At 37.5% G+C, this 26,917-nt stretch overlaps 2 protein-coding genes across 4 annotated transcripts in view; one reads left to right on the top strand and one right to left on the bottom strand.

Moving 5' to 3' along the window:
* The window catches only part of PAN3 (PAN3 poly(A) specific ribonuclease subunit), a 146,439-nt gene extending 127,990 nt beyond the window's left edge, over positions 1–18,449 (top strand). The window contains exons 15-19 of one of the 3 annotated variants that reach the window (XM_003797613.2): positions 1,756–1,895; positions 4,254–4,383; positions 4,841–4,905; positions 12,392–12,530; positions 15,498–18,449. In XM_003797613.2, coding sequence (XP_003797661.1) covers positions 1,756–1,895; positions 4,254–4,383; positions 4,841–4,905; positions 12,392–12,530; positions 15,498–15,638 — 615 coding nt within the window. In that variant the 3' untranslated portion in view covers positions 15,639–18,449. Of the gene's footprint in view, positions 1–1,755; positions 1,896–2,689; positions 2,982–4,253; positions 4,384–4,840; positions 4,906–12,391; positions 12,531–15,497 lie in introns of those variants that run through there. The other 2 variants (XM_023517766.1, XM_023517767.1) reach the window with 2 other exon arrangements.
* A 4,555-nt stretch (positions 18,450–23,004) lies between these two features.
* Positions 23,005–26,917, bottom strand: part of FLT1 (fms related tyrosine kinase 1) — a 177,492-nt gene continuing 173,579 nt past the window's right edge. Inside the window, exon 30 of the mRNA XM_003797612.3 lies at positions 23,005–25,907. Within this exon, the coding sequence (XP_003797660.1) occupies positions 25,706–25,907 (202 nt within the window). The 3' untranslated portion in view covers positions 23,005–25,705. The remainder of the gene's footprint in view (positions 25,908–26,917) is intronic.

Here is a 26,917-nt window from a genome sequence, read left to right as displayed (position 1 = left end):
GGAGCCAAACTGAAATTTAAGGGTTGGGAGGCTGTCTGTGTTGGTCCCTGATGCTGAAATACTTGATAAATAACAACCACCTACAGTCTGCTTTGAATACATTGGATTGAAACATAGAAATTTACAGCTAGAATTTACATTTACTAATTTTTTTGACCAAGATTTCTATAATTTCATTAATATAACTTGGGTTATTTTACCTGATCTACAGTGTGATTGGGGAAATCCTTCTTAGAGTTCATAGCAGAATCCTCCAGAGACCAGAAACAATGTTGCCATTAATTGTGTTCCTTCTCATGCCAGCTTCTCCTATTCTATTCTGGGCTCCCCGTACTGTATCACTGAAGCTTTTAAAGAGTTCCTCTGACATGAATCCTTGGCATCTCTCTCCTGATAAATTGAAAGTAGTTGATCTAATCAGTTTTTTTTTTTATTTTTAACTGATTATATGATCTCATGTTTAAAATGTCAGATTCACAAATATTAGTTAGGAACACATTTTTAAATTTGAGCTTTTAAATGTTACTTTAGTAATGGAATTTGCCCTCCTCATTTCTTATTATTTGGGTAAAATGTTGTTAAAGATAGCCATAAAGTGCTAAAATTTGGTAAAATGTTGTTAAAGATAGCCATAAAGTGCTAAAATTTCATTAGTGAATAAAATATGGTAGTTTCTCAAATATGTCAGTTACACATATTCCACTCCCCTGATGGGTCTCAACCCTGGCTGCATAGAAGAATCTCTTGTGGAAGCTCTGAAAATGCTAATACCTAAATGTTCCTCCACACTAATAGCACCATGAGGGGATGGCCATTAGATAATTTTTGTTTTTGTGGTCTTTGTTTTTTGTTTTTAAGCTTCTCAGGTGATTTTAATGTACGGCTAGACTTGAAACCTTCTTGTAAAAAAAACCAGCACATCTAATAATTAAAAGATCTCAAATTTTGAAGATTTACAGAAATCTTCTATAGAAATTATTTCAAATGATTTCTTGTTACTTCTGAACTACTCCATTCTCCAAGCTATTTGATTATTGATATAGTTCCCTACTAACCAGGACCAGTTGGATGACTATTCTGTTTCCCGGTGTTATAATAGATGATAAAAAGCTTTCCCTAATTCAGCCAGCTATGTTTTAAAAATCCTTTTAGAAAGAAAGTCTCAGAATGGTAAATCTTTAAAAATTAATTTAAAAATTAAAAAAAAAAAAAGAAGTCTACTTGGAACAAAGGCAGAGGGGGTGTTACTGAGGTTTACAGCATTTTCAACATTCTAGAGAACTTGCTGTAAATGAGGTTAATGTTTATGTTTGTAATGGGATACAAGTATAATGTAGTTATGGGAGCTTTCAAATGATTCTTATACTCCCACTATATTCTGGGAGCCATGGAAAATGAGAAAAATGTATATCTTAAGTTTGCTGGGGTCATAGTAAAACAAGTGTAAAGTAACCTTAAATTTGTTGTAATAGAGAAGAATATCAGCTCTGTTTAAATTAAAAAAAATTCTTTTAAACTGAAAAACATTTAAAAGCAGTTGTCTGTAGATGGCATATGAATTGCTTAAAGTTTCTTAAAGTGTGACCTAAAACTACCTTTGTTGGAATTAACCTGATGAGCACCGGTGTTTGAGAACCATGCCCTAAGTTGTGCAGCTTATTTATAAGGATAATTTTTCCACTTAAGGGGTAGTTCAGTATACTAATGTGTACCTATGAAATAAAAATTAAAGTTGTATTTATTCTTTCATGTCAGCAAGCAGATCTGATATCATTAGGAAAAGTTGTGTTGGCTTTGGCTTGCAACTCTTTGGCAGGAATTCAGCGAGAGAATTTACAGAAAGCCATGGAACTGGTGACAATCAACTATTCCTCTGACCTGAAGAATCTGATTTTGTAAGTTTCAATATATGATAAAATGTATATAATGTTTTTTAAGTTTGGGTATTGCTTATTTTCATAAGGGGCCTTTTAGCAGTGGTTCTGTTTTTAGTTCCTATTATTTAAAATCAAGCAAAATAATAAACTTTTAATTTCTTTATTTTTATTACTAAATATATATATATTTAGAATAAATTAGTAAACCGATATTGATGTAAACAGTTGGTCAAAGGACACCCTGTAGAGTTGTGTTGGTATCCAGTAGCTACATGTGACCTTTTAAATTGATAATAATTAAAAATTTAAAATTCAGTTCTTTAATTGTGTTAGCCACATTTCAAGAGCTCTCAGCAGCCAGCCAGCCACATGTAGCTACTGGCTAACGTAATTAGACAGCACTGATACAGAGTGTTTCTATCACCTCAGAGTTCTTTTTTGGATAGTGCTACTCAGGGAGTGTAAAAACCATCACGAATAAGCTTCAGATGTAATCCAATTGCATACTCTATGGCCAAAACACCCATTCTGGAAAGCATGTGGGTAGAGGGCCCCTTACTTATGCGCCAATATCTTTACTCCAGAGAATCCTTCAATAGCTTAAAGTGAATTTGACTTAGGAGAAACCCATTGTATTGTCACTGCAGAATGACTTCCCCCCAAGATACATCTACTATTGGGAGATGCCAGAGGCAACCACCATTTTATTATAAGTTATATTAGAGAAGAGATGCTAGGAAGTCTTGAAATTTTCCCTAGTATATTCTAGAAGTAATTAGAACTTACTGATCCTAATCAACAGTCTCTTTTAGCTTACAGCTATCCCTTCTGATCTTTCTGTGTAGCCCTGGATGATCCAGTTTCTTTTTGGACCAGCCCTGGGGTATGAAATTGGGGGATGGAGGATGGGGCTGCCCACCTGATCTTTGTTACACTGGCCTAAATGTCCTGCTTGTGACAGAGCATTGGAAGCCCGTGATTGTCTGGATCCTGTTAATAAACATTTATTTTATATATAAATCACACACAATGTCTCAAATAAGTTATAATGTTTAAATTATTTTTCCTAAGAAAGTGGGAGTAGAGAGTATGAACAAAACAAATTGGCCATATGTTAGTAATTATTGAAACTAGAGGTTCACAATATTACTATTCTCTCCACTTTTATATATATTTGAAATTTTCCTTAATAAAAATGAATTAAAACAAGTCACACTTTAATAATAACCACAAACTAAAATTTATGGAACAATAAACCATGTATCGGGTATTTACAGACTACTTAACATGAACTAATTCATTCAATTTTCCCAATAAGCCTATAAAATAGGCCATTATTAGCACCATTTTGAGATGACGAAACTGAATCATAGAGTTAAAATAACTTGCCAAAGTCATATAGCTTGAAATTACTTTAAATATGGCTAACTAGATAAAAATATATGAGTAACTACTGATGAATAGCTGCGACATAGATTATTCACATGGGTGTAACTATTCATTCATTCAACAAAAGAATGCTTACTATATGCCAGATGCTGAGGATACTTTGAACAAGATGAACAAAATTCCTGTCTTCTGGAGTTCACATCCTAATGGAGAGAAAGAGTTAATAAACGTATAATAAACAAATGAAGTATTTTCAGATAGCAATCTATAAAGAACATAAGAGAATGATAAGCAAAAGAATGAAAGAATAAAGGCTGCTTTCTCATGAAAGTCAGAGAATGGCTTACCTATAGAATAAACAGTAATAGAAGATAGAGAATCTTTGTATTCTAACAGTTAATCTTAGAAAAGGTACTATTTTCTGCCTTCATAATAGTGATAGAAATTGAACTGGTGTCTTCTGATTTGTGTTAAAGCATGAAGATTTCTCAGAAATGATTGTATGATAACTGGTAGATAAAGTTGCAGAGTACAACTTCTAAAAAGCTGGGCTCCTTCAGGTTAGCAAAACTGAAGACTCAGTTTTAGTTTCACAAATTTATCTTGGAAGAGCAACAGGAAAAGCTACCTACCCCACAATCCACCCACTTATTTTACTGTTTGTAACAAGCTTTTCAACCAGCAACATTGTGAAGAAGGATTTGAGACTGGAAATGGCTAAGTGTAACTGTACTCTACCCTGCTTTCTCATTTCCGTAATAGTAAAAATGTAGAGAAAAGACATGTTTACAGTTTCTCCATTGGCTCTTAAAAATCTCCAAAAAGAAATACTATATAATATTTAAGCATAAAAATGACTTGCATGAAAAGATGTTTTCCAAATTGTATACATAAAGATGATGGCAGCGCAACAGCTATGTGTTTGTGGGTTATGTTGTTTTTAAAATTGCATATTGGGCATTCAAGTGATTCTTTTATTTTGGTTAGGTATTTGTTGACTGACCAAAACAGGATGCGAAGTGTAAATGACATCATGCCCATGATTGGTGCTCGATTTTATACTCAATTGGATGCTGCTCAAATGAGAAATGATGTCATAGAGGAAGACCTTGCCAAGGTAAAAGTGTGGTTAGTAAGTGTATCTGTGTGTACATGCCCTTGCATCTGAGTGTACAAATAGATATAAAATAAACATTGTACTGCATGTAGTGCCCACTTTGCTAAGACTACAGATACTACTGTCAAAACAGTGTTCAGTGTTTAATTTCTTATGTCCTCTGGTCACTAGTTCTTCTTTTCATTAATAGCTTTGCTACAGTCATTTGACAATGTCTGATTTTTTCATGTTAGTTACCTTAACAACTCTTAAAAGTGGTCAGCTCCATAATCTTGAGTACTACTGTGTATTATTAAACAAAGTGAACTAAATGTATTTAAAGGTAGAATCAAAAGATGGGAGTGTCAGGGTTTATAAATATTTAAAGGTAATATTGGTACAGGATACCAGTATATTTTGGCTTTTATGTTTAGTTATCTGGAACGTTAACATTCTTTCTTTTTAAAATGTTTTATAGGAGGTTCAAAATGGAAGACTGTTTAGGCTTCTAGCAAAATTGGGAACAATCAATGAGAGGCCGGAGTAAGGATCTACAGTATTTTATAATATGTTTTCAATCAAGGACACTCTTTTGCACAATGACAATGAGTGTACATTATTCTTACTGGTTGGTTATATTTGGATAAAGAGAAAATCCTCTGTGAGATGACCTTAAGAGACTGTGTTAGCCATTAGGGTGTTGTTTTTTAACAATGCTTAGGTGTGCTTGTCCTTATGAATTTTATACACACACACACACACACACACACACACATAGAAAACATACTGTTAGAAATTTCTGTGGTGTTTTGTACATGAGAGAGCATTTTATAACATTGCCCCTACCTTGTCTTCTTTATGAAGAAAAGATTTCAAAATAGTTTATTTTGGTTGGTTTAGAGACTTCAGAAATCTGTTGAGTGCCTTTTCTATAAAAATGCATTTTTAATCAGTGACATTGGAAAGGCATCATCATTTTATACTATTTGTCATTTAGGTATGCCTCATTTATAAGTTAGTTGTATCTTGATAAGAGGAGTTGATATTTGTACTACATAGATATTTGTACTACATAACTGTCAAAGACAGAATTCGCTATCAATGACTAACATAAATTACATTTCAAGAATGTTTCATCTGTTATAGAGGTAGGTAATAGATAAAGATCACTGCTTGAGGGATGTTTTTTTTTTTTACGTTGCACTTCCCTTTCTTAGAATTAGAAGACTCAATTAGAATTTTCCCTAGTAATTTTTCTAAATCAAGAGAATATAATGTATGTTGAATCATTTTTTGGAAATTCTTTCAGCTGTTTCTTCTGGCATTTATTTATCTCTGTGAGGTGTGTGTTTATAGTCTTTGGAGTTTTTTTTCCAGAGGAGGGGAGGTTTAGAGACAGAGTTACTCTGTTGCCCAAACTGGAGTTCAGTTGTGTCCTCCTAACTCACTGGAGCCATGCCCAACCTATAGTTCTGTCTTGGTTTTTAAAAAATGTTTAGCTAATGACTCATCCCCTTTCCTCAATGAACATACAACATATGTACACTCTCTCACATACATTCTACTGCTTAGCTTACAAATTGTGAGTTAAATCTGTCTTCATTGTTGACATATTATTGACTAGATAAATATTGTTTATAGCTGTATTGGGTTTTGTTTTCTTGGAGTTAATAATTATGTTACATGGGGGTGGCGCTTATGGCTCAAAGAGTAGGGTGCCAGCCCCATATATTGGAGATGGCACGTTCAAACCCAGCCCTGACCAAAAAATAAAAATAATTATTATGTTATATGGAAAACAAAGCAAATGAAAACACATTTACCATCAGTTCTTTCCATACTGTCTGCCGGAGTTACAAAAGCCTTTTCTGTAGGGTGAAAAATAGGTAAGTGAAGATTTTAAAATCCACATGGAAGGAAACAAATGAAGCCCTCCGAGGAAAATTGATAAGCCAAGCAAGTTGAAATTTGCACGGGGAAAGCAGAAGAGATGCTGTCAGTGTGTTTCTTAGAAGTGAAATAATGACTGTAACACTGTCTGTCTCAAAACTTTCATAGTGACCCATATAACCCTTTCAGTTCCTTTTTTCCCTTGCCCTCTTAGAGAAATTAACCCTGGAGTTTCTGCCCTTCTATTCATCTGGGTTGGTTGCCCTTGAAGCCCAAACACACTTCAGAACTGGAGCTTCTCTTCACTGTTATTCTGGGAATTCTTTTTTCTCTTTGGATACCCTGTTTGTTTTATTTTATTTTATTTATTTATTTTTATTTATTTTTTTTTTTGAGACAGAGTCTCACTGTGTCACCCTTGGTAGAGTGCTGTGGCATCATAGCTCACGGCAACCTCAAACTCTCGGGCTTAAGCAATTCTCTTGCCTCAGCCTCCCAAGTATGTGGGACTTCAGGCTTGGCTATTTTTTTTTTTTCTTTTTAATTGTGTTGTCATTGTTGTTTAGGTTGCCTGGCTGGGTTCGAACCCACCAGCCCTGGTGTATGTGACTAGCTCTATAACCACTGAGCAACAGGCGCTGAGCCACTTTATTCTTTTATTTATTTATTTATTTATGAATGACAGCGTTTCACCATGTCGCCCATGGTAGAATGCAATGGTGTCACAGCTCACAGCAACCTCTAACTCTTGGGCTTAACCGATTGATTGTCTTGCCTCAACCTCCCAAGTAGCTGGGACTACAGGCACCCACCACAATGCCTGGCAGTTTTTTTGTTGTAGTTGTCATTGTTTTTAGCAGGCCCAGGCCAGGTTCGAACTCACCAGCTCCGGTGTATGTGGCCGGCAGCCTAACACTTAGCTACAGACACTGAGCCCCCTGGTTTATTCTTTTAATGAAGCACTTCCTCCTGTAGCTTCTGCGAAAGGAGAGTGTTAAAGTGTCTTCTACTTTAACACATTACTGATAGTGTGGCTGTGTACAAAATTCTAGAGTGTCCTCAGAAGATTCTTCTTACTAATTACAACTTTTGAATAGGTTAAATATGAACAAAGTTGTTGAAAAATAGAAAAAGTTGGGTGGCGCCTGTGGCCAGTGAGTAGGGCGCCAGCCCTATCATATACGGAGGGTGGCAAGTTCAAACCCAGCCCTGGCCAAACTGCAACAGCAACAACAAAATAAAATAGAATAAAAGAAAAAAAAAAGAAAAATAGAAAAAGTTTATAGTGAAAAATACAGTCTCTTTCATAACTGTTATTCCAACACCTCCACTTTCCCCCATTAATCTTTAGTTTTAGTTTCTTATATATACTTCGACAATTACAAATACAAGAGTATATTATTTTTTTACAATGATATATTCTTATGCTCCTTTTTTAAATATATAAAAATTATAAATCATACATAGTGTTCTCTATACTGCTTTTTCTCATGATGAATATTTTAGAAATTTAACAGAGAAATTGAAACCTAGAAAGGTTAAATAACTTGTCCAAGGTCAGATTATTAGTTAGTACATGAGCCAGGATTCAAATCTTAGTGTGATCTCTGTCCTTAATCATTATGCTATATTTCCCATACTTTATGGCCCTGTAATAGTTTATAAGCACAATTTTGATTTGCTAGGTCAGTGAGGATGTCACTATAATTTTGTAGCTATTACAGAAGACTTTACCAATGTATAATTTGTAAGAGTACCTTATGAATAATAGTTTTTTTAAACATTTAGATTTTAAACATTTTTTAAACATTATAGGTGAGAAATTGAATTTCAGTGCAGTTTTATTTTCTATTTCCCCTTCCCTCTCCTTCTCCCTCCCATTTTTCTCCTCTGCATTTTCTTTTCTCAAGACAGGTTTCACTCTGTCACCTAAGGCTGACGTGCAGTGGCATGATCATGGTTCACTGCATCCTCCAACACCTGGGCTCAAGGGATCCTCCTCCATCAGTCTCTGGAGTAGCTAGGGTGACAGGCACACCTCACCCAGTCCAGCTAACTTCTGTGTGTGTATGTGTAGAGATGGGATTTTGTTATGCTGTCCAGCCTCCCAAAGTGCCGGGATTATAGGCATGAGCCACCATGCCTGGCTTAGTATTTATTTTTAATGAGCATGTTTGAGTATCTTTCCTATATTTTTGATCCATTTCTATTTCCTTTTCTGTTTGTTCATACCATTTGCCCATTTGGTTTTTTGGTTGGATTGCTTGTCCGTCTTACTGATTTATAGGAGCTAGAGAGATTCACTCTTTGTGGATTTTTTTCTTTTTTCTAAGCTGGTCATTTTTCTTTTGACCCTGCTCATATTTTTTTCCCATGCAGACAATTACATATGTAGTCTAATTGATCAAACTTCTTTTATGTGTCTGCATTTGGAGTTACCTTTAAAATCTTCTGTTCCAAGATTATGAAGTAATTATCTTATGGTTTTTTCTAGAACATTGCTGGCTTCATTTCTTCATATTTAAAATTTTAACATACTTAGACATTATATAGGGTGTAAGATATAAATCCAGCTTTTCCCCAGAAAACTACATAGCAACCTAATACATAGGTTACATATTGAATAGTGTACCTTTTCCCCACTGATTTGAAGCTGCACTTCTTCTATGCTATTTCAGTGATTGAAGTTTTAAAATCTGGTAGTATGTGTTCTTTCTTGTGTTGTTTTCTTATCTTACCAGTAAATTTAGGAAGTATTTTTTAGGTGTTTAGTCATCTTTAATCCAGATCATGATATGTCATTTTATTTGTTGATGTCTGCTTTATAGTCTCCAATAATATTTAAGTTCTTTACAAAGTTATAGAATACTTGAAGCATACTGAGTTTATTCTTAGGCTTTACATTTTGTCTTGTTGCTGGTTATAAATATGGAAACCCCCCTCTCCCATTTTGTCTTCTTGCTGCTTGTTACACATTTTGTTCTTTGATACCTTATTGTTTGGATAGTTTTTCAATCTCTTAGATTTCCCATGTGTTTAGTCAATTCATCTATAAATAGTAATAGCTACATTTTCTCTATTCCAGATTCTATACTTTTAATTTATTTCTCTCAAGTGATTAGTTGATATTCCCAATAAATAGGTAAGTAGTAGTAATTATAGTTTTGTTGAGAATTTGTTCCATTGTCCCGTTGTCTGTGAACCTCCAGATAGATTCAAAGCCATTTTCTTAACAAATCCTTTCCTTTCCCCCTTTTTTTTCACTGATGTTCAGAAACTTTCAACAATCTTGCAGGGTTTTGATTCGTAACAATGAATCAACAGGTGACCCTTTTTAGTCTTGGAAATTTGAAGTTCTTCAGTTGTGGAAAATGCGTCTTCATTGTTGCTTTAGTAACGTCTCTTTTTTGAAATTCCTATTTCTCAGATGTTAGGCAATTGATTTTCTAATATTCTCTTCACCTATTTTCTGTCTCTTACCTTTTTGTTTTGCTTTCTAGGCACTTAACTTTAGTTTTCTAAAATTGAAGTTTTTTATAATCCTTATTTGGATTTTTAAAATTCTGCTATCATGTTTTTAATTTGTAAGAACTTTTCTGTTCTCCGAATGTTTGTCTTGACTATATAATTCTTATTTCTCTGAGGCTATCAATTATAGATTTTTTTTGGTGGTGTCTTTTTTTTTTCCTTTGGTTTAGTTTTTAAGTTCTGTTCCCTGCAATATCTTATGGGAAACAAGAGTTTGCTTTGTTTTGTTTAATTTCCTTTTCAAAAGATTTCTGATCCTTGGCTTGGGTGCCTGTGCACAGTGGTTATGGCGCTGGCCACATACATCAAAGCTGGCAAGTTCAAATCCAGCCCAGGCCAGCTAAACAACAATGACAACTGCAACAATACACAACAACAAAAGTAGCCAGGCATTGTGGCGGGCGCCTGTAGTCCTAGCTACTTGGGAGGCTGAAGCAAGAGAATCTCTTAAGCCCAAGAGTTTGAGGTTGCTGGGAGCTGTGATGCTATGGCACCCTACCCAGGGCAACATAGACTCCATCTCAAAAAAAAAAAAAAAAAGGATGAATTCCTAGGCTTGGTACCCATTGCTCAGTGGTTAGGGTGCCAGCCACATGAACTGGAACTGGTGAGTTCGAACCCAGCCAGGGCCTGCTAAACAACGACAACAATAACAAAAAAATAGCCAAGCATTGTAGCAGGCCTCTGTAGCCCTAGCTACTGGGAGACTGAGGCAAAAGAATCACTTAAGCCCAAGAGTTTGAGGTTGCTGTGAGCTGTGATGCCTCGGCACTCTACCAAGGGTGACATAGTGAGACTCTGTCTCAAAAAAAAAGAATGAGTTCCTAAAAGACTAATGATAGGAAGTCTAATGGGAAGCTCTATGTGGGCATACAGATTGTAGGGAGCTTTTTTGTGTGATTAAAGCACTGAGATATTGTTATGTATGATTTCTGTTTGTTTTGGGTGGACTCTGAATGACATCATTTCTCATGTCATTCAGAGGGTAGGTGAGCATCCCCTAAAGAGAATCTTCCAGCCTACCTCTATGGTGTAAGCCTGACAGCCAAGTTGAAGAGCCATGAGGGAGGAGTGCTTTTGTTGAATAATGTCTTACCCACTACCACTCTGCCTTGCCTGGCATCCATGAGACTAGAACTTCTCTGATCCACCCTTTGTAGAAAGTAAACCTCCAGATTTCTGCCAGTCAGAGGTTATCTGTTTGCTGTTTATGGAACCTTTTCTCAGTTCTGTCTTCATCTCTGTTCACAACTGTACCTTTGAGAGTTCTTGATGGCTTCAGTGTCTGAGTCTCACCAGTGTGGCTCGCTTCTTGTGGGCATCAGGATTCAGTGTTATCAGATCTGCTAAGTCATCCCATTTGCCCATCTGTTTTCTGCCTTCCAAACCTTCAGAAATGTTTCTTATTCACTATTGTTGCATCTTCAGATCTCTTTGTCCCTGGGTTTATTTGTACTCTTTTTAAGACATTCACTGTCAATTTGGTGGGCTTTTGAAAGGGAGCAGAGATAAATGGATATTTTTAATCTGAATTTTATTTGTAAGTCACCAGAGTGACCTTTGTGGAACCCATATAGGATTATGTTAAAATCATGTGTTTCTTCCCTGGTTCATAGGAAAAAAGACCCAGTTTTTAAATCATGACCTAAGGCTGCATGGTCTGGTCCTTACCTTCTTCTCATCTTTGCTTGAGATCTGTCTTATTTTTTCTTTGTTTTCTCCTCCTCCTCTTGCTTTCTCTCATTCTTCCTTCTTTCTTCTCTCTGTCCCACTCATTCTCCTGTCCCTCCCTGCCTTCCCTTGTACTCTTTCTCTCTTGTTTTCTTCTTTTTTCTCTCCCACCCCCATCCAAACACACTGAACTAACTTAAGTTTCTTTAAGCTCCATACTGTCCTTTGCCAAATACTGATCCCTCTGCCGAAAGAGCATTCTTCCTCTGGAAAACTTCCCTTGTCCTCTCAGATGAGTTCATGTTTCTGTTCTCTGTAATACCCCTTTTTAAAAATAGCATTATGCAAATATGCAATTATAATTTTCTTTGATTATTTGAATAATATCTGGTTCTCCACTAGATACTGTACTGTGTCCCTAAGGTCACTCTAAACTAACAGTGGTCATGTGGTTCTCCATTTCTCTACAGCCTGCTTTCAGATGCAAGGGTAGAAAACCGAAATCTGCTTCCTTTTTGTTTCATAAACGTTTTTCTATTTAATGCTTATTTGTAAAGTGGATGATATGTTTTACTATCCCTCTCTACTGTCACCTATAAGGTGAGAGAAACAAAAAAGTACTCTCTTATAATCTTTGTTTAAAGATAATCTAGCAATGTTTTATTTTTCTCGTCCATTTTATATAATGGTAGGGGAAAAATAAAGTAGAAAACCTTAAAGATTTTCCCTAGAGAATGGAGAATTGAAAATTAGAATTCATATTGTATACTTTCACGTTCCTTTAGATTTTTTTTAATATTATACAACCCCCCCCTAAATTCTTGTTTATTGGGAAATATATTTTATTTTTTTCATTTTGAAACTTGTTTTTTGTCTGAAAAATATGGCCATGTAGCGTACAGTGTGAGTTACTGAGGTGTAAAATATTAACTCCCCCCAGGTTTCAAAAGGATCCTACTTGGTCAGAGACTGGAGACCGTTATCTGTTAAAACTGTTTAGGGATCATCTTTTTCATCAGGTGACAGAAGCGGGTGCTCCATGGATTGACCTCAGTCATATCATTTCTTGTCTTAACAAGGTAATTTGTATCTGGATTTTTAAGATCATAATGATACCTACAATTTGTAGAGATGCATCTTCTACAAATAGTAGGAGACTTGTAAGGATAATCAGGATGCCCTCTTACTGTAAAGTATTTTATTCATAGCATTTTTAAGAATAGAATTTTTTTGACACCTGTATGAATAACTTCAAAAATTCTTTTTGGATCTGGTAATGATAAAGTGTCACAAAATGACTGCCTCTCCACTTTATGCTGTTATACTGTATTTTATTTACACATTGTAAGACAATGAGTGGTAAAAGCAGAAAAGTGATTTTTTGTTTTAACTATATTTTAAAAAATTAACTTCCTTTTTTCTGAGTCGCTTTGAGTTGTATTAGAAGTTATCAATTTATTTATGTTAACTAAATATTATAATCAAGTGTAATAAAAGCATGATACTAGTAGCATCCATAGGTCTCGCTATTGTGAATGGTGGATTAGGTGATTAGATGAATTAAATACTGATATATCATAAATTTATTAAGTTGTAAGCTTTATATTTTGAAAAGGCTGGGGGAGGTAATTAGAAAAGAAAGAACTTGTTTTCCTTAGGAATTACTCCCCCCTCCCCTTAAGAGACCGAGTTTCCCTCTGTCGTCCAGGCTGAAATATAATGACCTGGTCACAGCTCCCTGCAACCTCAAACACCTGGCCCAGGTCAGGTGATCCTCCTGCTTCAGCCTCCTGAGTAGCTGGTAGTATAGACACATGCCACAGTACCCAGCTAATTTTTATTTTTTTGTAGAGACAGGATGCTACCATATAGGCCAGGCATATAGTCCTAGCCTCAAGTGATCCTCCTGCCTTGGCCTCGCAGAGTGCTGGAGTTATAGATAGGCATGAGCCATCACACCTGGCCCACTTTTAAATTTTTTAAGAATTATAAAACCACCAAGCAGTAAGCAAAGAATATTATGCAGAGATAGTATATGGCACCTGAAACCTAAAACATTTACTGTCTGGCCCTTTATAGAAAACATTTGCTGACTTGTGATTTAAACTGTCCTAAATTATAAGTACCAGAGGAAAAAATACTATAGCACATGATATAGAACTGTTAATGTAAAGTACAGTTACCCCTCATGGAAAATGTTATAGTTTGTTTTTAAGTACTACTTTGCCTTTTTAATATTTATATAAAAAGAGTTTATATTTACTTAAACCTCTTTAGAGAATATTGTCAATAACTTACATTTGCAGCACAAAACTGTTTTGAACTAATCTATTCTGATATATAAATTCATTTTCCCCTATTTCTCTTAGGGGAAAAACTTTTTTTTTTTTTGGACACAGTTTCACTTTCTTGCCCTCAGGAGAATGTCCTGGAGTCATAGTTCACAGCTCTTTGGCTCAAGCTATCCTCCTACCTTAGCCTCCCAAGTAACTGGGACTAAAGGCACCCGCCACCCTACCAGGCTTTTTTTTTGGAGATGGGCTCTCACACTTGTTCAGGCTGGTCTCGAACTCGTGAGCTCAAGCGATCCATCCACCTTGGCCTCCCAGAGTGCTGAGATTACAGGCGTGAGCCACCAGGGTCCGGCATGGAAAATCTTTTCTTGAGAGCAATGAGTGGAGAATAATTCTATCAGATTTTAAAACATTGGGGAGTGTTCATACTATCAGAGTATCAGTAATTAAAGATAGATAGAACTAATATAAACATTGAACAGTAGATCCTGTGGAATAAGTACATACACTTACCCTAAGCAGAAGTTATTTAATGACTATTAGAATAATTGAAAATTTGAAGAAAATTCTATTTCATATCATAAAGTAGCTAGTAGTAAGTAATATTTATCCCAAATCTGGAATGTGACAATAGTCTTTTAAGTTTGAAAAGAATATAATAATTAAAGGAGGGGGATGGCTATATTTGTTATATACAAACTAAGATTTTATGTAAACTTATTTTGATGGAAAGGATGACAGAAATTAACTGGTAAGATAATTTAAATATTTGAGCTTTCAGTGAGTTTTAAACATATTTTAATGTGTCAATTAATGAAAGAAAAAACCTATGTTAAACTAACAAAAATAAAGTGAAAACCATAACCAGCCAAGTTATTTGACAGAGGAGTAGTATTTCTGCTTTATAAAGATATCACTAAAATATTAGTGTCAAATCCCAATAGATAAGTGAGTAAAAATCATAATCTAGTATTCTCACAAGCAAAATGTCAAAAGCAAATGTATGAAAAAAGTTTGATAATAACTAATTTAAAATAGATTAAAATAGTAAGATACTCGTTTGATATGGGGGCTGCTGTTAAATTGTTACAACTCATAAATCAGTGGTGTCTAATTGATATCCTTTGGAAAACAGTTTGACTGGCTATATTACCAAGCTTTGAAATCATTCCTGCTTTCCATTTTATTATTTATACTTTTAAGTATTTTTCCTAAGGAAAAAACATAATACAGTTAGACCTCCATAGTTGACCACCTCCCTCAGTTGACCTAATTTTCTTAGACTACACAAGCACCACATGTATGGATCAGGACAGTAAGCCTACTTCCTTTTGTTGACCATCTCCATATGTTGACCAGTTTAGTTTCTTGGCTGATCAACTTACAGAGGTTCTACTGTACTTCCTACAGAAGAAGAAAATTAAGTAGATGAATATGTTTATTACTGTGTAATTCGTGATACAAAAAAAGGGAGGCTGTTGAGAGAGTGACTACAGAGTGTCAACTAGGTGGAGTATATTGCAAATAGATGTTAAGCATGAGGGTAGATATATATAGGGCACTGTGGTTTTGAAAAACATGAGTTAAAATTGTGTGCATACTGATTAATGATGTTAAAATACTTCTGAATAGTGAAAGGGAACATGATACATTTTTTAAATATTTCCTTTTTGATTATTACAAATGTCTTTTAATGAAGTAGATTCTTTTCCACATAGTGTGAACTTCATATTTTGCATATATCTGTTTCAGCTAGATGCTGGTGTGCCAGAAAAAATAAGCTTGATTTCCAGAGATGAGAAGAGTGTACTTGTGGTGACTTACAGTGACTTAAAGCGTTGCTTCGAAAATACTTTTCAAGAACTAATAGCAGCTGCAAATGGTCAGTTGTAGTATTTGCTAAAAAAGCACGTAAGACATGGCTGAGGAACTTCACCAATAGCAAATTGCACTACAGCTGAACTGTTTCTTCATCTCATTTCACATTTGGGAAACAAACAGGAGATGAGCAAAGCTGCTTGCACTTCAGTCAGGTACACTGTTACTTGAAAGGAAGAATGTTTCACTTACCCAAGCGCTATGGCTGCCATTGGAGGCTACATCTGTGAAGAATTTATTCTAAATTAAGGAACACCATCAGGTGGATGATGTTCCTGACTTGTTTTTTCCACTTGTATATGCACTAATTTTAATTTTTTAAGGACTTTTTTTCTGATCTTTGAACTTTTGCCACATTGTATACTTATTAAGGGAAATTATTTGCAAAGACATTTTTGGGAAACAAAGCTGGGCAGCTTTTTTGCCACTGGGGGTTGCAAAATTTACTCTCCTTTGAGGATGGGTTGCCCAGAATATCATAATGGACCAGGTAAATAATTTCATAAAAGTGCAGTATAGTGCATAATTCTTGTAAGAGTATTGTATGCAAGCTCTGTGTGCCACCCACTGTTAGTTCAGACTGAGATTTGTGTTTTGTTTTGTTTTCAAGAATCTACAAAGAAATATCAGTGAGTTGTTGGACATGAATTCCCCCTTAGTTAACTTAAATCCTTTCTGAATACATATTGGATAAACAGTTAACTGAAGGAGCACCATAGCTCTTTGCTCCAAATTGAACCAGAGCCTTTTTTTTTTTTTTTTTAGTTATTTGCCTACAATTCAGATACATTTATGCAAATTTTTAATAGAAACATAATTATAAAATGCCTGAAGTTCAGGACTGTATTACTTTAGATTCTTTCCAGTTTGCTTTTTCTTTCTTTCTTTCTTTTTTTTTTTTTTTGGTATAAAGTTCTGTTTTGAACCACAGCTTTATTATGGTCCTTTACACTGGATACAAACACAGAGACACTGTTCAGAAGAGGAACTAAACTCAGCAGTGGTCTGGTATCAAGAGCTTTCTGATGTTTTACAGCCTGAGTCTGGAGGGATAACGATCTGCTGTGCCTTTGCAGTCACTGCTTAGCCCAAAGTAATAGTACTTTTGATAATAACTCACTCTGTGGGACATTCCTGAATAAGTCCATCTCAAAAGTTTGGAATTTTTCTCCTTTTACTTTTCTTAATATTTGGACATGCTGTTGTCGCCAAACTTGGGTATTCATGGAATTTCTAGTTACCGAAATACCTATACTTTGATAATGAAGACTGCCAAATACATAGGAATTTTCTTTCTTAAAAAACAGTAATGAAGACTCTATCACCTTTCCCAGCACTGAATGTTTTGCTAGCACTGGGTGCTCACCATGCAACTATGAAGAAAATGTGGAAACTCAAAAGGTCAGGACTGACTCCCAAGCACTTGCGACTGATGTTACTGTCTTCAATTTTAATAATTACACATTTGTATATTTCAGAGAAGTTTTTAGTATTTCTCTGTCCACTTTTTATAAGCTTTAAAATGATTTTCTCTGCCTTGAGATTTGCATCAAGAAAAAGCACCTCTCTTCACGTGAAAGCTTTGAAGACTAGAGACAGCTTTACACATTTTAACAAGTATATTTGAGTCCATGTCTGGTAGCATCAGTTGTTGAGTTAAAAAGAAAATCAATTACTGCATTTGATCTGGATGGATTTTTAAAAGAACATAATGTTCCATATTCAAAGGATAATGATATTTGCCACCATAATGTTCTTTTTTTATGTAAAAGGACAAGAACTTGGAGACATTAACATGCAAAAGTCTTTTATCATTAGCTCATGTATTTGAGGAAGAGCAGCTGTCTTTTTATATGTTTTTTGACAAATCATATTGTAATTCTTTTGTACAAAAAAGAACTACTTGTATTCTAGAAGAAATATGAAATGCTTAATTTATAAGCGGGCTGGAGATTTTTTCCAATATTGTTTTCTTTGAAAATGAAAGGGGATCATCTATTTTAGTTTGGGGGCCTGGGAACCTTTTAAAAATTTAATTTGTGGACCAATGTTTTGTGAAAGCTAAGGAAAGGCAGGGGTTAAATAGGGCTTGAATCTCTCATTCTGTATAGACCAGCAAATTTCCCTGCAAGGCAAGTTTACATCACAAACCCAAGAATGTTTGCATCACAAATGCTAGCTTGCTTCAGCCCCTAGTTAACCTCAGGACTTGGTTTGCATATAAAAGATAGACAGCTGATAATGTTTTCACCAGAAAACAGTTGGTGTCAGGTAATGCATCCTTTTTTTTTTTTTTTTTTTTTTTTATTTTTTTTTTATATTTATTTTTCAAGGAGTTTTTATTCGGAATGGTTTTCACAAGAACTCTCAGTTCTGCTTAGGTGTTTTTTGGGGGAGCCCTCTTTTCCATAGTGTAATTCCATTTAAGAGGTTGTCTAAAAGTCTTTTTAATTCATAGGAAGATTTTAATATCTGAGGATAATCAAATTAAGGTTATAAACTTACATATCTTCCTGTTATGACAGATAAAAGCACAGAAAGGACAACCCTTGAAATCATGTAACATTGGTCATTTCAATTTTTTGTACCTATTTTAAATTCTGTTAGTATATTTACTTCATTGTAAATATTTTTGAGGGTACCTTTGTATTTTGCTTTTGACCTTGGTTCTGTGATTTGGATGTCAGCAACTTCCCTAAAAAGCACCAGTACGTTAAGTCGTTAAGTTCTAACGTCATGATCCCAATTTGTGTTATTCATCTTTAATCTTGTTTTCGGTCTCTATGTGTACAGCAGTATTTTTAATAAAGAATTACAGAGATTAATGTGTCTTTTTTCTTTTTTGGTACTAGTTTATATAACATAATGTTTGTTTTATGGTCAGTGAAAGGGGTTCAGAAAGGTGTACAAAGAGACGAGACCAAGAGAGGTTCTGGCCAAGTTTAGCTCAGTGGGTAGGGCGCTGGCCACTATACATGGAGGCCGGTGAGTTCAAACCAAGCCAGGGCCAGGCGTCTGTAGTAGGTAAGAGAATCGCTTAAGCCCAAGAGTTTGAAGTTGCTGTGAGCTGTGATACCATAGCACTCTACCCAGGGTGACAGCTTGAGACTGTCAATAAAATAAAAAGGGACTGAGACCTGCCTGAGCAGCTGTGCCAAGAGTGGTTGAGGGCTTGATTTTATACTGGGCGTAGTGGGAGAGAGATTCCATAGGTTGCTGGAAGGTTTTGGTGGGTTAGAATCTTTCCAATGGAACTGGGGAGAGGGGGCGGGCAGTAGGTCTTTTGTTTTCAAAGGGGAGGTGGAAGAAGGACTTAAGCCCTTAATAGTTGGGTTTTAAAAGATTGTATATTTCCTATGTATTTTCTAGGAAGTTTTGTTTTAGGATGAAATAGTAGATCAATTCATTAATTGATCAAATACAGGAGAACCTCTGAAAGTTGACCACCCAAAGGACTGTAAAAAACTGGCCAATATACAGAGACGATCAAAATAAGGAACTAGGCCTTAGTACATGTGGTGTATATGATCCTGTCTATGAAAATTAGGTCAGCTTATCAAGATACAGACAATGGGGATATAATGGGGATATCCTATTTATTAGATGTGGAATAAGAAAGGAAGAGAGAAATCGTGAAGACTTGTGATTTTGGCTTGCTGCTGATAGGTTGGAGGATTCTACTGAATGGGGGGCAGGGAGGTTGGGGAAGTGGGGATAGAAATTGAGAGTGAAGGGGTCATGGGGAAGCCTGTCCTTCCCTTTGATTGGTTCCCTGAAAAGGTCAGTTCACAGTTATGGTAGATTAATAAGAGAAAGGCTTATTTCCAAATATGCACATGGGGGGAACCACAAGAATAATTTCCCAAAATCACAGTGATTGTCAGTGGCTTTTAAAGAAGCCTTTTCAGAAGGGAAGGGGGAAAGTATACAGGGCAGCACTTGGTTGCTGGGGAGAATGTGTGTTGAAGGGTGGAAACTGATTAATTTGCAGATTAACCTGAGAGAGACATGTCTCCTGCTTCAAATGATCTTAGGGCCAGGTCTATGTGATAAGGGAGTCCAGCAGCCCCTTTTTTGATTTTAAATCACATTATTCAGGTTTTATAGAGAAGAGGCCAGTGCTTTCTGATCAAAAATGGCCTTTTCACTTAAATATTCTTTATACCAAGGAATTATATTTGGGGTGAAATTTCCTTAGCTCCTTCAAGAGTTTGTCCTGTTTAAGTTTGAAATACTTAGTACACATTTATGTGTGATTTTGTAACAAATGGCTTTAAACTTAATGGCATGAAAGAAGCATTTTGTTTCACTCAAGAATTTGGAAGAGGCAAGGCAGGGATGGCTGTCTCTACTCCATTGTGTTGGGGGCCTCAGCTGGGAAATTTCCAATGGTTGTGAAGACAGGGCTCCCCTGGCTGCTTTCTATGGGAGCACACACATGGCCTTTGTAAGCACAGCATCTGAGTCCCTAGTGGGAGCTTTTGCAGAATAAGTGTATCGAGAGACTCTGGTGGGAGATGCACAATATTTTCTGACCTGGCCTTCAAGTAATGCAGTGTCAACTTCTGTCTCATTCTGTTAATGACAAGACTAATTCTAAGGGCAGCAAATTTGATCCATCTTGACTATTGGATTTACCCATTCTAAGGGTCATGTGGGATAGGAGATAGTGGTGTAGCTGGCTTCAAAAAATAGTCTGCCAGAGCATCAAGAGATGTCAGTTTACACTTAAATTTATATATTTATGTACACAAATTTGTAGTTTAGGGGAGAGATCTGGTCTGTACATGAAAGTCATATGGATGCCATTTAAAGCCCTGAGATCATGAGATTGTGAAGGGAGTTAGTATAGACTGACAAAAAAAGTTCCCAGGGTACTCAGCCATGGGATAACTGGAGTGATGTTAAAAGGTCAGGGAAGGATCTAACAGAAGAGACCAAAGTAGCCAGTGAGGTAAAAGAATACTGAAGTGTCATGGCCTGTAATCAAAGTGAGGAAAGTGTGGTGTTCTGTTTTTTTGAAACAGAGTCACTTTGTCACCCTCCCTAAAATGCCATGGCATCTTAGCTCCTAGCAACCTGAAACTCTTGGGCTCAAGCATTCTTCTTGCCTCAGCTTCCCAAGTAGCTGGGAATACGTAGGTGTGAGCCACCACACCCAGCCCCAGAAGTCCAAACAAGATTGGGACTGATTAGCTGGATGTTGTGGCAGGCGCCTGTAGTCCCAGCTACTTGGGAGGCTGAGGCAAGAGAATAGCATAAGCCCAAGAGTTTGAGTTGCTGTGAGCTGTGATGCTATGGCAGTGTACCGAGGGCAACATAGTGAGACTCTGTCTAAAAAAAGAAAGATTGCGGCTCAGCGCCTATGGCTCAAGTGGCTAAGGCGCCAGCCACATACACCTAAGGTGGCAGGTTTGAATCCAGTCCGGGCCCGCCAAACAACAAATGATGGCTGCAACCAAAAAAATAGCTGGGCGTTGTGGTGAGCGCCTGTGGTCCCAGCTACTTGGGAGCATGAGGTAGGAGACTCACTTGAGCCCAGGAGTTGGAGGTTGCTGTGAGCTGGATGCCACAGCACTCTACCCAGGGGGACAGCTTGAGGCTGTGTCTCAAAAAAAAAAAAAAAAAGGAAAGATTGCAGGCAGTGCCTGTGGCACAGTGAGTAGGGCGCCGGCCCCATATACCAAGGGTGGTGGGTTCGAACCGGGCCCCAGCCAAACTGGAACAACAAAAAAAATGGCCAGGCGTTGTGGCAGGTGCCCATAGTCCCAGCTACTCGGGAGGCTGAGGCAAGAAAATCGCCTAAGCCCAAGAGCTGGAGGTTGCTGTGAGCTGTGATGCCTTAGCACTCTACCAAGGGCAACAAAGTGAGACTCTGTCTCTAAAAAAAAATAATAATAATAGGATTGGGACTGAGAATTTGCTATTGGATTTAGCCATATGGAGGTCGCTGATAACTCTGTCAGGAGCACTAGCCATGCAAACTAGGTTAGAGCAGCTTAAAGAATGAGTGAAAAGAGGAATTGGAAACAAGTAGTATAACCAACTCGTTCATAAAAGTTTGCTGTTAAGAGGAGTAGAGAAGTTGGATGGTAGATGGAGGCTGTCTTTCTGCTGGAGGAGAAAATAATTCCCAAATGTACTATAAGTTTCCAGAGTCATGAGAAAAATTTTAAACTATTGACATGACAAATTCCTCAAGCATTTTTCAAATCATTTGCCTAAATGAGTGGCTTTACTCTTAGGTTATGGTAACCAATAAATTTTTTTAAAGATTTCAGATCCTGGGGCAGCAGCTGTGCTCAAAGGAGTAGGGCACTGATCCCATATGCTGGAGGTTGTGGGTTCAAGCCCAGCCTCGACCAAAAACTAAAGATTTCAGATCCTGGGCAGTGCCTCTGGCTCAGTGAGTAGGGCGCCAGCCCCGGTGCTGGCCCCATATACCGAGTATGGCGGGTTTGAACACAGCCCTGGCCAAACTGCAACAGAAAAATAGCCGGACATTTTGGCAGGCACCTGTAGTCCCAGCTACTCAGGAAGCTGAGGCAAGAGAATCGCTTAAGCCCAAGTGCTGGAGGTTGCTGTGAGCTGTGATGCCACGGTACTCTACTGAGGGTGACAAAATAAAATTATGTCTCTTAAAAAAAAGGATTTCAGATCCTTAAAGATAAAGTGCCTCTTGCCCTCTTTGGTTCACTAAAAGTTTACTGAGTTTAGTCATTTATCCCTTTTTCTCATCTTTGTCCCAAAGAAAGTGGGCCTAATTTTTCCCCAAAAAAATGTCTTTCCCATCCAGTTTCTTCATGACATTAGTAAAGCCAGTAGCATGACCACTTTCTAAGACAAAGTGTTGGTTACTTACTGTGCATCTAGTGGTTAGTGTTACAGTAAGAGAAGAAGACCTAGGGAAAGTTCTTGTGCTTCAGGCTTTTGCCTATTTGTGCAGTTTCCCACATGCAATCTCTAATGCACATGTGTACTTACATGCAAACACTCACACTGTAATTATGGTAATTGTTTATCTGCTGAAAATTAGTGTTCGGGGAAGACTGTGGCTTTTATTGAGGGCATTGTCATCTGTAGCACTGACACTCAGCGTATGCTTTACTTGTTTACTCATTTTGGTGTTTAGTTTCCTGGGCAGTCTGCCTAGTTTGATTTTGCTTTTTGTTTACGTTGGTGATGTTCTGATTGTTTAGAGCAGCCATTTTATACAGCTGCTCCAGGAAACTCTTCTTTCCTCTCTTTGGCAGTATTCACTTTATCTTCTTGTGGTATGTCTATTAATTGGGTACAGGGATCTCCTAGAACGGCCCCCATCCCCAGGGATGTCCATGACCCCTTCCACACTTCCACACAAATCAGAGAGAAAATATGTACATGTTTTTGGAAGTTAATTTTATTATATGAAGATAGTATACAAAATACATTCACCATGGCTAGAAATATAGGGTCAAATCATGTCTCACTTATATCTATTTGTAGCATATATTCTTGGTTTGTATAAAAGTAACTTTAAAATTCCAGTTTCCTTAAATAGTTCTGCACAAAATACACACACACACATACATACATACACATAGTTACTGCCACTGCTGGTCAAAGATGCATTCCTCCTTTAATGATTTACATGGGGCTAGCAAGTGTCTGATGTCTGACATTCTTATGGGCTGGGAAACAAGGTATGCGTCCCATGGGCTAAAGCTAACATCTAAGCATCATTTCTTGAGCTGACTTGACACAGACTTGCAGGTGGTTTCGGTCCCATGCCACCCAGGCTGCCACACATTCTCAAAAGCCCTGAAAGAAAGTGCTCGTTCTTTCAGCTGTTAGTGCTGGCCATTTTTGTCATAAATGGCAAGTGGTTCTCCTGTTAATTCAGTTAATTAGTGTTTTAATTTTCAGTGCTGTTTTAATGAATGAGCGCTTTGCAACTATACATACTCTCTATTACAACCCTCCATTTTCATTTCTACAGTAAGACTCCAACTGGAACTATGTGTTGACTGATGACTCATGTAGGCTACAAACCAGAGTCTTTGAAGAAGCTGAGTAACATAATTCCAATAGATTGTTCTCTTTTGGAAGAAGAGTATTTGTTTACTAAGGTCTCCTCATGATTAAGATATTAGGTTATTGAAATTAAGACATTGTATGAATAGTGTAGGTTTTCTTTGTTGTTTGCCAGGTCCTTACCTGATTTGAAAAAAGTAAAGAACTGGCTGGGGTCTTCTTTTATTTTCTCTGTTTATCCTCCTCCTAGTTACCTGATTTATACTACCGCTAGCTGTCTGTAAAGAGGAGGGAGAACAAAGATTTTTCCCTTCCTCTGGCTCTATCCTGATTTTGTTTGAATTTAGTTCTTAGTGGAGAGGCATGTCTCACTCCTCTCTTCTGGTTGGTGAGTCCTCTGGAAAAGTCACCATGGGGCACCCACTGTCTCACTTGGGAATGTGCTGACTTTCCCACCTCTTCATACAAAGAACCTTTAGACAGGAATGTGGCACGGAGGAAAGGAGACATATATTCTAAGTTACATGCGTAAAAGGAAGCATACTCTTTTTTTTCCCAGAAGCAGCAATTCACTGTCGCCTGTCCAGCTTCTGACTGGCTGCAGAAGGTACGTACACCCTAAATAAACAGACTATAACTCGCATAAATAGCATCCAACAGGGCCAGGTAGAGATCCAAGGCCGCTGACAGCGAGACCCTGAAGAGCAGGCACCCTCCTCCCCCATCACCCTATTCCCTTCAAACTGAGACCCTGAGGCAAGGTCCCAAAGCAGATGAAAATAGGCTTTTCTTTTATTGATGGCTCATTAACTAGTATCCTAAGTCCCAACCATAGAACTATTTTGCATAAATTATATATCACCTTTTTCTCAAGGAGCATAAAGTGCTTAATAAACATGGGTTAATGCTCTTCCACATCCTTCCAGATTAGCATGACATAGTGGAATCCCCATTAAATAAAAGGGGAACATGATTGATTCTGTGCTTTAGGTCCCCACTACTTCGGTGGATTGATTTGGTTGGTACAAAGCTGGGTTTTCACTGTGTCTAACTGATTTGTTATTCCATCTACCCTAGTTTTGGTATAAAGAAAACCTTCTCAAAGACTGCACTTTCATTCCCCTCAGCTTTCTTTTATAACTAACTGTAAAACACAGGATAATACAAAAAATGAAGTGGCTGGTCTAGACATCAACGCTGGAAATACAATTTGACATTTTAAGTGTAAGGCTGTCCGTGCTGTGGAGCTGACCCAGTTCTGGGTAGGTTTCGGTGTATCTTGCGAGAGGAATCAACAGTATGCGCTCCGAGCTCAGTGCCACCCTCAAGAGCGCTAAATCAAAATGTGTCACTTATAGGAATGGGCATTTTTTGTTTTAGTTTCAAAAATTTTTGTCCTTTTCTTGCCTCCCAGATCAGAAAATATCCCCTCATCTCTGTCCTGTCTCTGCTTCTGGCTGGGTTCTCAAATGCAGGTCAGTGTTGAGAAGCCACTGAAATGGCATTGCTGAAAGCCTTCAACTCCCTGCCCGTGGGTGTGTCTCAGGTTCCTTCTCATGCCCTCTCCTGTTTTCTCTGTCCTTTTTTCCCTTTTCCTTCCTTCATGTTTTATGCCTGCTAGAGGGTTCCTGAGACACTGCTTTGGCCAGCTAGTGACTCCTAGAGCTAAAGGGCTTACGCCCCTGCTCTTAGGCTCTGGGGCTGGCCCCATGGGGTCCATTTAGCATGGCATGATCAGTGTAGCTCCTGAGGCATCGTGGTCCCACACGTGCTGAGGTCTCAGGGTGCAGCAGGTAAGGCCCTGGGCTTAAAAGGATTTCTTTAACTCGGTGAGCAACATGAGGCTTTAGCAGTAGTGTTCTTCACTTGTCTCACTATTTCTCTACTTATCTGGGTTACATTCTTGTTAGTCAAAAAAACAAAAAGCACTATTAAAAATTCATACAAAGCAGCTGGCTCCTGTGGAAGGATAAAGGTGTAAACTTATATATGCATAATACTGACAAAAGCTAGTTTTCTGGGGGTATAAATACACATGTGCTTCTAGAAATAAGGCTTTGTGGCAAACTTCAGACGGGAGGGGTGGAGTATAAGACCACAGAGTTGTAGTCTGGGGGAGGAGAGCAGCATGAGATCTTCTTTTCCAGCTCTGAGTTGTCGTATGTGAATCTGCGTTTGCCTTTGTTGAGGTGTCCGCAGCTGGAGTGGCAGAAAGTGGGCCTGCTGATGTCAGAAAGCCCCGACTCCTTACTTTTGCTGGTAACTCTCAAGCTAAAGAAAGAAAATAAGTCAAATGTACAAAATTGGTTTCTCAAAAATAAACACTAAAACCCGCTCTTTCTTAGTGGGTCATTTGTTCATACCTGTCCCGGGGTTAATGGTTACTGAACCCCATCTCAATGTCTGGTCAGATTTTCTTGGTTCTAAAGCTGCACACTGCCTCCCTAATACCAGATTGGTGTCATTGGACAGGATATGCCTTCTAGTGGCAGGGAGGTGAAGTTTATGATTAGATCACATAAATCCTAATTCCACGTAGAAAATAACTCCTACTCTTAGGTCAAACAGCTTCTGTGGCAAGCCAAAAAATTCTCCCTATACTCCAAAATATATCTGTATTTCAAATTCCTGGAACCTGTTACCTTCACCTTACATGGCAAAAGGCATGATTAAGTTAAGGATCTTGAGAGGAGGGGCTTAGTCTAAATATAATCACATGTATGCTTGCATGAGGGAGGCAGAGGGAGAAGATCCGCAAAGATACAAGACTGCCAAGGTGAAGCCGAGAAATGCAGCCACCGCCAAGGAATGCCTGAAGCCGGGATTCTCCCTAGGGCCTCTGGAGAGCACCGGCCCTGCCCCACTAAGGCCTCAGAACTACAAGAGAATATTCTCTCTTTTTTTAAGTCACCAAGTTTGTGGTAATTTGTTACAGTAGTCTCAAGAAACAAGTAGAGCTTTTCACTCAGAGGTTAGTACAGTTGTTGCCCTGTCCTGTTTGTGTTCTAGAAGAGACAATGTGTTCAGTTATGGGACTGCATTTCACTAGCAAGGCTCAAGGATGGTGAGACTTGCCTCTGGGTTCTTTATGTTGCATCCAGACTAAGATAGAAAAGCTCCTGTCCTTTCATAAATTTATTTACACTTTTGAATTTCTTATTTAATAGGAACCAGGATGAGAGAGAAAACCTCGTGAACTATACTGGTTTAACTGGTGTTGGGACTAGCAAATGTATGTTTTATAGTTTATTTCATTTTTTCTCTTTTCTTTTTTTTTTTTT

Source organism: Otolemur garnettii, unplaced genomic scaffold, assembly GCF_000181295.1.
Source record: "Otolemur garnettii isolate 467f Iridium unplaced genomic scaffold, OtoGar3 scaffold00120, whole genome shotgun sequence".
Lineage (NCBI taxonomy): Eukaryota > Metazoa > Chordata > Mammalia > Primates > Galagidae > Otolemur > Otolemur garnettii.
Note: the sequence above shows the minus strand (reverse complement) of the source record. Positions and strands in the feature narration are given on the sequence as shown.